This window comes from Vespula vulgaris, chromosome 6 (assembly GCF_905475345.1).
Source record: "Vespula vulgaris chromosome 6, iyVesVulg1.1, whole genome shotgun sequence".
In the NCBI taxonomy this organism is placed as follows: Eukaryota; Metazoa; Arthropoda; class Insecta; order Hymenoptera; family Vespidae; genus Vespula; species Vespula vulgaris.
In genome coordinates this window covers 1-14,690 of record NC_066591.1, presented here as the reverse complement: position 1 = coordinate 14,690, position 14,690 = coordinate 1, and the positions used below count along the sequence as shown (strand labels likewise).

Below are 14,690 nucleotides of genomic sequence, written 5' to 3'. Positions count from 1 at the left end.
GGCGACGTCAGCGGTAGCGGCGGCGGCGGCGGCGGCGGCGGCGCAAAGCGAATAATACGGCTGCGCCCGTCGCATCGATCTTCAAGAGTGGCTCTGACCCTTACGGCTAGCATAGCAGTAAACGCAACGGAGGCTCGATGGACACATCTTTCTCGTAATACGAGATGTTGCGTTTTCCTTCGCGATTTTTCTGACCGTGAGTCAAAAGAAGACGCGCAGAGGATTGTAGAGTCATGCGCGGTCCTCCACGAAGGTCGATTATCGTGTGGATGACTCTAGCGTTCTTTTTACTTTTCGTTTGTCGATTATTACTCGATCGCGGTTATCGTCTTCATTCACTCTCGATCGAAAACTCGAAAGAGCGATCCTACTCATTGTCAGTTAGGAAAAATCGGGCGCAATTATTGAATTATCGAGAGAATGGTCAGGGCAGAACGTCCGCGTATATCGCTGGCGCTTACATGGCCGGTCGACCATCTGGAAATGGAAGTTCTTGCATCTGGTATTATGGCTTACCGCATTCCCTCTCATATCCTTCCTCCAAGATAAACTGGACACCGGAGATCGGCGAGAAGAGTCCGTATAGGGTACTTCCTTTCGTTTTACGTGGCAGAGACGTCGACAAAGAAGATGCACCGCCGATAACTCTATGCACTCACGCGACGGCCGACCAAGTTTACGGCATCGTCGAACTCGCCCGCAGGTGGGAGGGACCATTGAGCCTGGCCGTTTTCTCGCCCGGCCTCGACGCCGGCCTGGCCGTCGCTCTGCTCGATCGTGCTTGTCGATGTGAAACAGCCATGTCCAAGGTTTCCTATGGTCCTGCCTATCCGCCTCGTCGCCTAGTTTCCCATTACTCCATTTTTACGCCTCCGACCATATCCCATCTCTAGTTATCACAAGCACGACTCCCATAGATTATACTCCCAAAGTAGACGCAGTTATCGAGAAATAGTATCGACGTGTGGCACTTTCCTTCGTTAGAAACGTCCAACTATCGCGGTACATGCTACACGATCCAGGTGTATCTCGATACCAATCGAATCGTGCTTTAACAATTCAATCAGACGCAACCCGAACGAATGCACGCAGGTGGTGTCAATTAGCATGCAATTTTAGGCCCAGCTGCGGCCATTAATCAGCCTATGAAGCGAATATTTAATGATATCATTTCAATCTTATTCCTTAATAGGTATCCGTCCATTTAATATTTCCTGCGAGAAGAGTACCCTCCCTTGATCGTGCCTATCAAGAGCAAGCCGATTGTACAGCGTCGGATCTACAATGGCGAGAAATGGAGACCGAAAGATGGAAGAGTGGTATGACGTATCCTATTAATGTTGCCAGAAACGTGGCTAGAACGTCGGCCAATACTGCGCGCGTTCTCGTATCCGATATTGAATTGCTGCCTAGCGAGAGATTAGCCTCTGGCTTTTTAGCTATGGTCCATGATAGACCGCCAAAACTTGGTGTCGTCTTTGTTCTACCAGTTTTCGAAATCGATGCGAATGAGCAGCCTCCATCGACTAAAAAGGAACTCCTCTCTGCAGCTAAAGCTGGCTTGGCTGTTTACTTTCATAGGTATGGAAGTAAATATAGTTATATATATAGCAATAATAGTTGATCGTATCGTATGTAAACGATAAATCAACTCCATCACAATACATACTTATTATCTCCTGAATTATCCTCTTGCGCGTATCGCATTACTATAATATTACTTACATCAGATTCCTGTGCCCGCATTGCCAAAGATTTCCGGGTTTAACAAGATGGATGGTAAGGACAGATCCAGGAAAGGTCAGACCCCTTATCATAACTCGTAGAGAGTATCCGCATCATAGATGGGAGCCCGTCTTCATAGGCATGCGAGAAGATCCCCTTTATACAGAAAATATGTCTTGGGAAGGAAAACAGGACAAAATGGCTCAGGTATTTTAAATAATTTCCAATAAAATAAGCGACGGAGATAACCTCGATGTATAATAAACGTTTTTCCAGATGTTCGAGATGTGTCTCTTAAATTATCGTCTAGTTGTACTCGATGGTGCCTTTTTAGTACATACACCAGGAATTAAGCGCAAACCACAGATTATTAGTGTAGCGAGACAGGAATTTTTGCGACCTCATGAAAAAAGAAATGCAAAACTTTATCAACGAGTCGTTAAGAGATTGCTCGCGCAATATCCAACAAATCGTAAATGCACGCAATGATGGATATCTTGCATCGAAATATTCATTTTCAAATAAAATATGTAACAATAAGATATTTTTTAACGTTTGTGATATATGTTGATCATAACGTTACACCTATCTTTATAGCGTGCGTTGCATTTTGTGCGTGTATTTTGTCTCGGATCAATTAGATAGAAATAATATACATAATTAATTATTGATATTCCGAAATAATGAAGAACTATTAAAAAATAAACAATAGTTAATAAATAAAACGTTATGTGTATCTGCATCATGATATGATCAAAACTTCTATCCAATACAATCGCCTTTGTTTTACTTGCAAGACGGCATAACGATTATTGCGCAATCAGGGATAAAACGTATAATATGTATTTAAAAATGTAAGAAAAAAATATCATATACACGTCCAATTTATTTAACTAATGCACGCGCTGTATTTTTCATCTGGAAGAAACCGAAACTTTTGTGTGGGAACTGAGTAACGAAAGGAAACATCTGATCACGCGCTTGTCCGTGCGTTGTATACTTACTATTTTTGTATGGTTTATCCTATTAACTTCGTATTCGACACGTCTTTATTTCCAATGGCATGCTCTAAGAAACTTATCTTTATCCTTAGGTTCTGTCTACAGACACACACACACACACAAGAATCTTTTATATTAATATGATATACAAATTGGGAATCCTATACAAAATCAGCATAAGAAGGATTTAACAATGGAATATGATGTAATTAATAATCATTTTATGATATCAACGATCGTGACGGGATTGGATCTGGGTTGCATCTGGGTTGCATCTGTGGCTACGTTTGGGTTGTGATTCTGTACGAAACTTGACGCTAAATATATATATTTGTATTTAGTAAATTGGTAAATGATAATTATATTAAATATACACATATGTGTGTGTGTATGTGAGTTGTGTATTTATATATAAATATGTAATGTGTATGCAGTGATACGCGCGCGCGACAGAGAGAGAGAGAGAGAGAGAGACAGAGATCATGAGTGAATATCTCATAATAGATAACCTCCTTCAGTACTAAAAGTTTTTTTATTTTTATTTATAATCTATACGTCAAACATCGATAAAAGATTCAACAATTATGATATTACGTATCTATCTTCCTCTGTGAATATCATTAAACAAGCGTCGTAAGGCGCATACGCAACGGTCCACTTAGTACCTTACTACCGCTGGAACCGCCAGTTTGAATAATTTCATGGCACGTATCGTAATTACGCTTCGTTCTCTCGTTAATTGCAGGTAATTGGAATATTTTATCTAGCATACATCCTTATTTTATATCCCAATCAATTGCCCAAAACGCGATTTTCGCGATTGAATATATTAACATCAATCACGCTTAACTGCAAATGTCTTATTCTACTGCTAAGCTAATATAATAGTATGAGCATTCGTTCTTTTCGATAATAGAATGACGGAAATACGACGTTCGAAATTTTCGTTATCAGTTTTACTTATCTATAATAAGTTAATTATATATAATAAGAAATAGTATTCGACATTCGATGACGACTGGTAAGCAATAGTTGTCAAATATTGTTATTTATTATCACTGTATTCTTTACGAGAATGTCTAATTAGTTCTATGTCTATCTTTTCAGGACGTATGTGTTGTGATTTCGTTCGTTATCGTTAACAGTACAGTGACATATGTACTTAGAAATATATATATAGTACAGTACACGACATATGTACTTAAAAATTTACAAAATTAACTTGGTTACACAGAATCAACATGTAGTTAAACAGAATTAACATCTTTTTAAGTTTATACATTCATTATTCGATTAAGCAGTGTTCTTTTATAGAAACTTTCTTTCATCCTTTTCTTTCGGTTATGCATTTTTTATTGAATGTGATTTACATATATCGAATAGCTAAGGATTCTGAATTCATTCTTGTAACTTTCATAACAATCTTGTAAATTTATTTCTTTAATTTCGCTTTAATGAATTTAATGTGGATTCTTTCAACATTTATTGTTGACGTGTAATTAGTAATGGACATCATCGAAATAAGGAGTATTGATGCATAAGACTTTTATTTCATTCAATGATAAATATTTATTGAAAATCAAAGATGTTGTTTTACATAATCGTATAAATTGCATCCTAGAACTACGAATTCTTCTATTATCAACTGGACATAGTTGGAAATTTATTTGTACGGTAAACGATCACGAATATCATTCATAAACTAAATATATTTTATTCTTTACTTTTTACCGAATATACAATTATAATTAAGTGGATAAACTATTCATTTTTTTATGAAATTTAAATATATTACACAGAGCACATTTAGTATTTTTTAAATTAATCCTCATTATAAAAGCTTTTCCATTTTTACTTATAATCTATACATTAAAAATCGATAAGAAATTTAACAATTATAATATCGTGTTTTCATATCTCTTTGAATTGCACAGATGATGTACGCGCATATACAACAGTCTACCAAGTTACGAATGATTTGCAACTTGAATTTCGTTAGTAGCATAATCTTTATCATTCCGAGTGAAGCTATATCCAGTGCTAACTGGATTATCAATGCAAATTAAGTTACGAGAAATACTTAAGAAATATAATACTTACACGATGCAAGCGTTGTTAGACTCGTTCGTTGTCCAGATAAAACACGTCCGGAGAGATGCCTGGAGGAACGAATACTGCGTACTAACACACGTTAGTAAGGACGACGAATGGTGGAAAGCAAAGGTTGATCTCTCCGATCGTCCCTTGTTTATTTACAAATACTTTTCACTACAAGACTTCCTCAATTCTTCGAATTGTATACACGTACGACGTATACATACACACGTAGTAACAATTTATCACGCTCGACCGGTTTTTCTTTCGTTGTTTGCCGGAAACGATAGGTAAGGGAATCTACATAAAGAGCCTCTTGTATGTATTCAAAAACAGCCAACGAGACTTTGCTATAACGACGATTTAAACTATCTAATTTTAAAATTAACCTTATCCTTTACTTTTATGCCTGAATTATCGTCGAGAAAACATCATTTTTTGACACGATTTTTTCAAACAAAACGAAGCGCGTATTCGAAGGTTCGGAAGAATCGTATTCTCACTCGAATATTCATCTCTGAAGCGATCTCGTTCGTCAAAATCGTTAAAAAATTATACCTGTATTTATCGTTGGCGTAAACCAACATAAAACAACGAGCGATGGACTGTCAACAAAAACGGACCTTTGAACGAATCGGATGGTTACTCTCTCTTTCTAAAAGCAGAAACTTCAAAAGCAATACTTTCCTCGTACTAACATCGAAAATAATACACATTTATATGAAAAATAATCGTACGCGGGCGCACGAACATTTTCCTTACAAATATATTTTCACGTTTACGAACTTTATTTCTACAGATATCAAATCGAAATGATTAATTTTCACAGTTTGATGCAGCAAAATATCCGTTTAGATAGTTTTTAACTTCGTATATCATATTTTTAATGTTGCGATATTTTCATTCAAATAGATCGAAACAAGCACGTGGGGAAGCCATTGAAAAGATGACGTAAGACGTACGCGCGACGGTCCATAGCTTCCTTCCTGCCGCCTAATCCGCCATTCCAAATCGTTTCGTGGCACGCGTCGCAACCGAGCTTCGTTCGTTCGTTAATTGCAGTTAATTAGAATAGTTTATTTGACGTGTGCCATTATTTTATATACCGATCGAACGTCGAAAAAGCGATATCCGCGGGTAAATTTATTAACATCGATCACGCTCAACTACGAAATATGTTCTACTGCGTTCCTTAACCTAACAACCATACAAGCCATCGTTATTTTCGATTATAGAATGCGAAAGGTACGACGTCTGGATTTTCGTCATCAATTTTACTTATTTACAATAATAAATGGTGTTCGACATATAACGAAGACTGGTAAGCGTTAGTTGAAAAAGATTATTTATCGTCGCAATAGTCGCTACATGAACGTTTAGTTATACAGGCGTCAAATTGAAACGAATAATTTTTACAGTTTGGCGTAACAAGATATCCGTTTAGATAATTTTTAACTTCTTATATCATATTTTTAACGTTGCGATATTTTCATTCAAATAGATCGAAACAACAAGCACGTGGGGAAGCCATTGAAAAGATGACGTAACGCGTACGCGCGACGGTCCATAGCTTCCTTCCTGCCGCCTAATCCGCCATTCCAAATCGTTTCGTGGCACGCGTCGCAACAAAGCTTCGTCCGTTCGTTAATTGCAGTTAATTAGAATAGTTTATTCAACGTGTACCATTATTTTACATACCGATCGAACGTCGAAAAAGCGATATCCGCGGGTAAATTTATTAACATCGATCACGCTCGACTACGAAATATAACTTATTCTACCGCATTCCTTAACCTAACAACCATACAAGCCATCGTTACTTTTGATTATAGAATGGGAGAGTACGACGTCTGGATTTTCGTCTTCAATTTTACTTATTTACAATGAGAAATGGTGTTGGACACACGACGACGAGTGGTAAGCATTAGTCGAAAAAGGTTCTTATTTATTATCGCTGTAATCCTTACTCGAACATTTTATCAAATCGTAACGATTAATTTTCATAATTTTATGTAGCAAGATATCCGTTTCGATAGTTTTTAACTTCGTATATCATATTTTTAACGTTTTGATATTTCTATACAAATAGATCGAAACAACAAGCACGCGGGGAAGCCATTGCAAAGCTGACGTAACGCGCATGCTCGACGATACAGCTTCCTTGTTGCCGCTTAATCCGCCATTCTGAATCAGTTCGTGGCACGTGTCCCAACCAAGCTTCGTCCTCTCGTTAATTGCAGGTAATCAAAATATTTTATTTAACGTGCACCATTATTTTATATACCGATCGAATGCCGAAAACGCGATTTTTCCGATAAAATTTGTTAACATCGGTCGCGCTCAACTGCGAATCGTAAATTGTACCGCGTTCCTTAACCTAACATAACCATATAAGCAATCGTTATTTACGATCGTACAACGGAAGAGCTACGACGTTCGCATTTTCCTCATCAATTTTACTTATTTACAATAATAAATGGTGTACGACACACAACGACGACTGGTAAGCGTTAGTTGAAAAAGATTATTTTTTATCGTCGCAATAGTCTCTACATGAACGTTTAGTTATACAGGCGTCAAATTGAAACGAATAATTTTTACAGTTTGGTGTAACAAGATATCCGTTTAGATAGTTTTTAATTTCGTATATCATATTTTTAACGTTTCGATATTCTCATACAAATAGATCGAAACAACAAACGCGGGGAAGCCATTGGAATGATGACGTAACGCGTACGCGCGACGGTCCATAGCTTCCTTCCTGCCGCTTAATCCGCCATTCTAAATTGTCTCGTGCCAAGCGTTGCACTCGAGCTTCGTCCTCTCGTTAATTAGAATTATTAGTTAATTAGAATATTTTATCTAACGTTCACTCAGATTTTATATAGCGACGAATACCAAAAATGCGATTTCCGCGAGTGAATTTATTAATAACGATCACGCTCAATTGCGAAATATAACTTATTCTACTGCGTTCCTTAACCTAACATAATCATCTAAGCCATCGTTCTTTCGATTATAGAATGGAAGAGGTACGATGTCCGGATTATCAATTTTACTTACGTACAATAAGAAGTGATATTCGAAACAGGACGACGAGTGGTGCGTAGTAGTTAAGAAATATTGCTATTGTCACTAATCTTTTCGGGAAAGTTTAGTTAATTCTATATTTACCTTTTCAGGACGTAAATTCTGTGAATTTGTTCGTGAGCGTTAACGATACAGTGTGCCCTGTGTTCCTAGAAAGAAGCAAGATGGATTCGGCTAGAGTTCAACAGAGTAGACGTCTTCCATTTAAGTTTATACATTCATTCTTCGATTAAGCAGTGTTCTTTCAGCGAAACTTCTTTTAGTAATTTGCCGTCAGAGTATATTTTTTGTTCGATTGTACATTTTTTGGGAAGTGCGTTTTATATACGTGGAATAGTTGATAATTCGGAATTCATTCAAATTGATTAACGTTGATGTAACATTTCTTTAATTTTACATTAGTGGATTTTACATGGATTCTTTCAACCTTCATCGTCGTCATGTGATTAATAATCGACATCATCAGGATAGGGAGGAGTTGTGCACGGTCGTCACCGCGCAGTTGAATCTTTCTAGACGCAACCCACTTTTTATCGAGCACTTGTTTATGGTCGAGATTTGTCTCGTACCATTTTCTGTGCATTTACGCTGGTTGCTCTGCCTTCGTCCAGCATTATAAAATAACCGAGGACATTCTACTCTCCTCCTTATTTTTTAGACCTGCTTCAGATGTCGTTAATTGATCTCACGTCGAGGACGATCGATGGGAAAATCTATGTACGCGAACGCGCTTAATCTACATTATTTTAACGAGTCGACGTCCGTCTTGGAATATCACTGCGAAATAAAAATTGTAGACTTTTCGTTGATAGTACATGACAGAACGAATACTGCTTAAATCACGGAGTGGATGTATCATTCGACGGATCGTTTCCTGATTGCTGTAATGTGGTTGACAGTTCTTTAGCCGTAAGATATTTTTGAATTATTCATACTTTTACTGCAGCTGTATTTCGTTTTGTATTCTGCAGTTTATTTTATTGTGGGTTTCTCAGAAAACTGATCTCTTAATTTCATTTTTTTTTCTTTTTTTCAACCATTAATAGTGCACACCTGCACTCTACTTAGATATGATCTTAGAAGAAATTCTACAAGATATTGTATAGAAATGATCTAGGAGAAATATGTAATTGCATGCAGGCTTATGTACATTTTCCTTAAAAATATAGTTTTCACGCTTAGGAGCTTTATTTTGAGAGATATTAAATTGAAACGATTAATTTTCATAGTATGGAGTAGTCGGATATCAATTTAGATAGTTTTTAAATTCGTATATCATATTTTTAATGTTCCGATATTTTCGTACAAATAGATCGAAATGTTACAAGCACGTGGGGAAGCCATTGCAAAGGTGACGTAATGCGCAAGCGCAGCGGTCCACAGCCTCCTTGCTGCCTCAGAATCCACCATTTTGAATAATGATTGGCACGTGTTATGACCAAGCTTTTTTCTTGCAGGTAATTAGAATATTTTATCTAACGTACGCTCTAATTTTATGTACCGATCGAATGTCGAAAACGCGATTTCCACAAGTGAATTTATTAACATCGATCACGTTCAATTGCGAAATATAACTTATTCTGCTGCGTTCCTTAACCTAACATAATCATCTAAGCCATCGTTCTCTCGATTATAGGATGGAAGAGGTACGATGTTCGGATTATCAATTTTACTTACGTACAATAAGAAGTGATATTCGATACAGGACGACGAGTGATGCGCAATAGTTAAAAAATATTGCTATTGTCACTGTAATCTTTTTGGGAACGTTTAGTTAATTCTATATTTACCTTTTCAGGGCGTAGATTCTGTAAATTTGTTCGTCAGCGTTAACAACACAGTGTGGCCCATGTTCCTAGAAAGAAGCAAGATTGATTTGGCTAGAGTTCAACAGAGTAGACGTCTTCCGTTTAAGTTTATACATTCATTCTTCGATTAAGCAGTGTTCTTTCAGCGAAACTTCTTTTAGTAATTTGCCGTCAGAGTATATTTTTTGTTCGATTGTACATTTTTTGGGAAGTGCGTTTTATATACGTGGAATAGTTGATAATTCGGAATTCATTCAAATTGATTAACGTTGATGTAACATTATTTCTTTAATTTTACATTAGTGGATTTTATATGGATTCTTTCAACCTTCATCGTCGTCATGTGATTAATAATCGACATCATCAGGATAGGGAGGAGTTGTGCACGGTCGTCACCGCGCAGTTGAATCTTTCTAGACGCAACCCACTTTTTATCGAGCACTTGTTTATGGTCGAGATTTGTCTCGTACCATTTTCTGTGCATTTACGCTGGTTGCTCTGCCTTCGTCCAGCATTATAAAATAACCGAGGACATTCTACTCTCCTCCTTATTTTTTAGACCTGCTTCAGATGTCGTTAATTGATCTCACGTCGAGGACGATCGATGGGAAAATCTATGTACGCGAACGCGCTTAATCTACATTATTTTAACGAGTCGACGTCCGTCTTGGAATATCACTGCGAAATAAAAATTGTAGACTTTTCGTTGATAGTACATGACAGAACGAATACTGCTTAAATCACGGAGTGGATGTATCATTCGACGGATCGTTTCCTGATTGCTGTAATGCGGTTGACAGTTCTTTAGCCGTAAGATATTTTTGAATTATTCATGCTTTTACTGCAGCTGTATTTCGTTTTGTATTCTACAGTTTATTTTATTGTGGGTTTCTCAGAAAACCGATCTTCTTGATTTCATTCTTTATTTTTTCTTTTTTTCGACCATTAATAGTGCAGATCTGCGTTCTACTTAGATATGATCTTAGAAGAAATTCTACAAGATATTATATAGAAATGATCTAGGAGAAATATGTAATTGCATGCAGGCTTATGTACATTTTCCTTAAAAATATAGTTTTCACGCTTAGGAGCTTTATTTTGAGAGATATTAAATTGAAAAATTTATATCATATTTTTAATATTCCGATATTTTCGTACAAATGGATCGAAATGTTACAAGCACGTGGGGAAGCCATTGCAAAGGTGACGTAATGCGCAAGCGCGGCGGTCCACAGCCCCCTTACTGCCTCAGAATCCTCGTTGATTGCAGGTAATTAGAATATTTTATTTAACGTACACTCCTATGTTATATACCGCTAGAATATCGAAAACAATTTTCGCTGGTAAATTTATTAACATCGATCACGCTCAATTACGAAATATAACATATTTTACTACGTTCCTTAACGTAACATAACCATCTAAGTCATCGTTACTTTCAATTATAGAATGGAAGAGGTAGGACGTCCAGATTTTCGTCATCAATTTTACTTATTTACAATAATAAATGGTGTTCGACACACAACAACGACTGGTAAGCGTTAGTTGAAAAAAATAGTTATTTATTGTCACTATAATATTTTCGAGAACGTTTACTTAATTCTATATCTACTTTTTCAGGATGTAGACGTGATTTCTTTCGTTATTGTTGACATTACATCGTGGCTAGTTTTCTTAAAAATAAGCAAGATGAATTTAGTTACATTCGAACAGAATTGACATCTTGACAGTACGAACGCTACTTAAATCGTGGAAGGAAGCGTTCCTTGATCTAACAACCAGCTAAGGAATCATTATTTTCGATGATAGAAAGAAAGAAGTATAAAGTTCAAAATTTTCGTCATCAGTTTTACTTATCTATGATAAGCAATGGTATTGGACACAGGACGACAACTGATAAGCAATAGTTGACATATATTATTATTTATTTTCACGTTACCCTTTACGATAACGTTTAGCTAATTCTACATTTATTTTTTCAGGTTATAGGCATTGCGATTTCGTCCGTTATTGTTAACAATGCATCGTGGCCCGTGTTCCTTGAAATAAGCATGGTGAATTTAGTTACAGTCGAACAGAATTGACATCTGTTTACACATTCATTCTTCGATTAAACAGTGTTCTGTTAACGATACTTTTACATCCGAGTATATTTTTCTTCCGATTACATTTTTCATTTAATATACATCGAGTAGCTGATAATTCAAAGTTTATTCAAGTTGGATAACGTTATCGTAACTTCATTCCTTTAATCGATGAAAAAATCTATTTAAGCGAACGCGTCTTAAATAACACTATTTCAACGAATCATATGGTCTCTCTTGAAATATCGCTGCGAAATAGAAACGATAGGCTTTTCGTCGATAGTATACGACAGAACGAACACTGTTTAAATCGAAATATATGTGTTAATTGGGTCGTGGATTCCCGGATAGCAGTTCCTAAGTATCACGCTCGTTAGAGCAAGATGGTTCTTTATTCTCTTGTCTGATGAGGAATACTTAACATTTTGATATTTTTATTATAACACTATTTTTATTAACTTTGTTAATTTTTTTTTTTTTTTTTTTTTCTTTTAGGAAGCCTATGTTGTAATTTCGTTCTACTGTTTGGATACGGATAAAAGAACAATTCAACGCTCTAGTTGGAAATGGTCTTTGTAAAATTGCGACTCATGGTTAGCATTGTTTAATGATATTTTAGTATTTTTTATCGCCATGTACTTTATTATAGGTTTCAATACTGCATTTTTATTATTTTCCTAAAATAGGAAAGCCTCCTTCCTCTAGGATCTATCATGAATATGAAGATGAGAAAGGAAAGGAAAGGAGCCAGGAAGATGCGATGGAAGCAATAACGAAGGATGGAATCTTGAAGAATCTTCCATTGGATTAAAATCAGCAGGAAAACAACGCTTCCTTCATTTTACCGAACCGAAAGAAGACTCGCCTCTCCTTCGTGCGTATTGCTTCTTTAAATCTGCTTAAGCTCCAACGTTCTACGTAATTCTCGGCGATATTGCGCACCCCTAAGCGTTTCTGCATGACACCCTAAGCGATCCTGCGATACCCTGAGCGTTTCTGCGATACCCTGAGCGTTTCTGCGACACCCTGAGCGTTTCTGCGACACCCTGAGCGTTTCTGCGATACACCCTGAGCGTTTCTGCGATACCCTGAGCGTTTCTGCGATACCCTGAGCGTTTCTGCGACACCCTGAGGGTTTCTGCGACACCCTGAGCGTTTCTGCGACACCCCGAGCGTTTCTGCGACACCCCGAGCGTTTCTGCGACACCCCGAGCGTTTCTGCGACACCCCGAGCGTTTCTGCGACACCCCGAGCGTTTCTGCGACACCCCGAGCGTTTCTGCGACACCCCGAGCGTTTCTGCGACACCCCGAGCGTTTCTGCGACACCCCGAGCGTTTCTGCGACACCCCGAGCGTTTCTGCGACATCCCGAGCGTTTCTGCGACACTACCTTGAGCGTACCTTGGATACCCTAAGCGATCTTGCATGATACCCTGAGCGTTTCTGCGACACCCTCAGCGTACCTGCGCAATCCCTAACGTCGTATTCTGTTCAATTCTCAGCGTTTTGCGTAACCACCAGCATTTCAAACGATTCCCCTGCTTTAGTCTTGCGCATAATTGCGATGTTTTACGAAAAATTACAAGATAGAAACAAATTTGTTAGAATCATTGTTATAATATTGTTGGAGTTTATAGAGCGTTGAAAAAATGAAACTTCAATTGGAAGGTAGTACATCAGTTGATTTTTTCTTTCCGGAATGTTAACATAAAATTGTTTTATACTTCACAAGATATTACGTGCGGTGCAACGTTTAAGCGGTTGTATTATTGTTTAAATCTTATTTTATATCGACCAATCGTATATTATAGATTCTTTAAATAATTGTAAAGTGATAGAAAGCATACATAAACTTGGGTGCGTTAAGAAAACTATTATTTAAGTATAATTTTATATCGAACAAACGTATATTGTAAACCGTTTAAATAATTGTATAGTGATAAGAAGCGTATATAAACAATGGTGCGTTGAGAAAAATATTTAAATATAATTTTAACTCGAGTAAACGTATAGTATAGAATGTTCAAATAATTAGTTAAACTAATAGAAAGTATACATAAATTCTGATGCGTTGAGAGAATTATCGTTTAATTATAATTTTATACCGAACAAACGTATATTGTAAAATTGTTTAAATAATTGTAAAGTGATAGAAAGCATACATAAATTTGATGCATTAAGAGAATTTTAGACCACCGTTGGGCGTATCGAAAACCGTCGTCCAGTATTTATCCGTAACAACAAACATCTTTTTAGACAATTCTTAGGATATCGCGTGACCCCAGCTTCGCGAATAATTGAAATGCTCATATACTAAAAAAGAAAAAATATTATTTTTATCATTGTAATAAGAAAGCGTCGAAAAAAAGGAAGGCAGTATGTAAGCAGATTTCTGTTCTGCGAAACGTTCGATTAAAATTATTTTCTACGTACTACGAGCGGTATAAAGCTTGAGCGGCGGGGTTGTATTCTGTAAATATTAGTTTGATACTACCGAGCGTACATATGTAGCGTACATTGCTTAAATGATTGTAAAACGACAAAAAATAAAAATGATCTAGGTTTAGCGCGGTTCAACGCGGTCCAACGCGTGTACCGGAAATTTTAGGGCATGGTAGAGCGTTTCAACTACCGTGAATCCATTCGTGCGTAATTAAGCGTGTTGCGTAATTCCGAACAGATTGGCGTAACCCTTAGAAATATTGCGTAAACCCCTAACCCTTATTTAGGTAAATTTTCTGGCTCTGCCAGACGCAACGCAGCGATTTCGCCCACTACGTGGTTTGGCGTAAGTATCCATTTGGCAAGGTATGGTTTTTTTTTACACGTAAGTCCTATCGATTTTTCGCAACGTCCGACGTGGACACCCAGAGTTTTGTCTTTTTCAG

At 37.1% G+C, this 14,690-nt stretch overlaps 1 protein-coding gene across 22 annotated transcripts; it reads left to right on the top strand.

Moving 5' to 3' along the window:
• The first annotated feature begins 79 nt into the window (after positions 1 to 79).
• LOC127064840 (beta-1,4-glucuronyltransferase 1-like) lies at positions 80 to 13,987 on the top strand. Of its 22 annotated transcripts, none has more exons than XM_050996436.1 (15): positions 80 to 809; positions 1,193 to 1,581; positions 1,731 to 1,932; positions 2,002 to 3,471; positions 6,653 to 6,737; positions 6,910 to 7,060; positions 7,843 to 7,922; positions 8,003 to 8,819; positions 9,223 to 9,367; positions 9,709 to 10,528; positions 10,899 to 10,988; positions 11,167 to 11,252; positions 11,339 to 11,590; positions 11,701 to 12,395; positions 12,489 to 13,987. In XM_050996436.1, exons 1-4 carry the CDS (start codon positions 234 to 236, stop codon positions 2,212 to 2,214), a joined length of 1,380 nt encoding a protein of 459 aa, XP_050852393.1. In that variant the 5' UTR covers positions 80 to 233; the 3' UTR covers positions 2,215 to 3,471; positions 6,653 to 6,737; positions 6,910 to 7,060; positions 7,843 to 7,922; positions 8,003 to 8,819; positions 9,223 to 9,367; positions 9,709 to 10,528; positions 10,899 to 10,988; positions 11,167 to 11,252; positions 11,339 to 11,590; positions 11,701 to 12,395; positions 12,489 to 13,987. The 22 variants fall into 22 exon arrangements, 17 of the variants coding, with proteins under 17 accessions (XP_050852393.1, XP_050852391.1, XP_050852392.1 ...); XM_050996434.1 differs by having other exon boundaries at positions 11,339 to 11,624; XM_050996435.1 differs by adding an exon at positions 9,547 to 9,556 and having other exon boundaries at positions 11,339 to 12,395.
• The last annotated feature ends 703 nt before the right edge of the window (positions 13,988 to 14,690 follow it).

Coding starts and splice junctions, on each gene's coding strand:
- LOC127064840 (XM_050996445.1), top strand. CDS start 234: ATGCGCGGTCCTCCACGAAGGTCGATTATCGTGTGGATGACTCTAGCG. Junction 1,582..1,730: donor TTGGCTGTTTACTTTCATAG/GTATGGAAGTAA, acceptor TACTTACATCAG/ATTCCTGTGCCCGCATTGCC. Junction 1,933..2,001: donor AACAGGACAAAATGGCTCAG/GTATTTTAAATA, acceptor ACGTTTTTCCAG/ATGTTCGAGATGTGTCTCTT.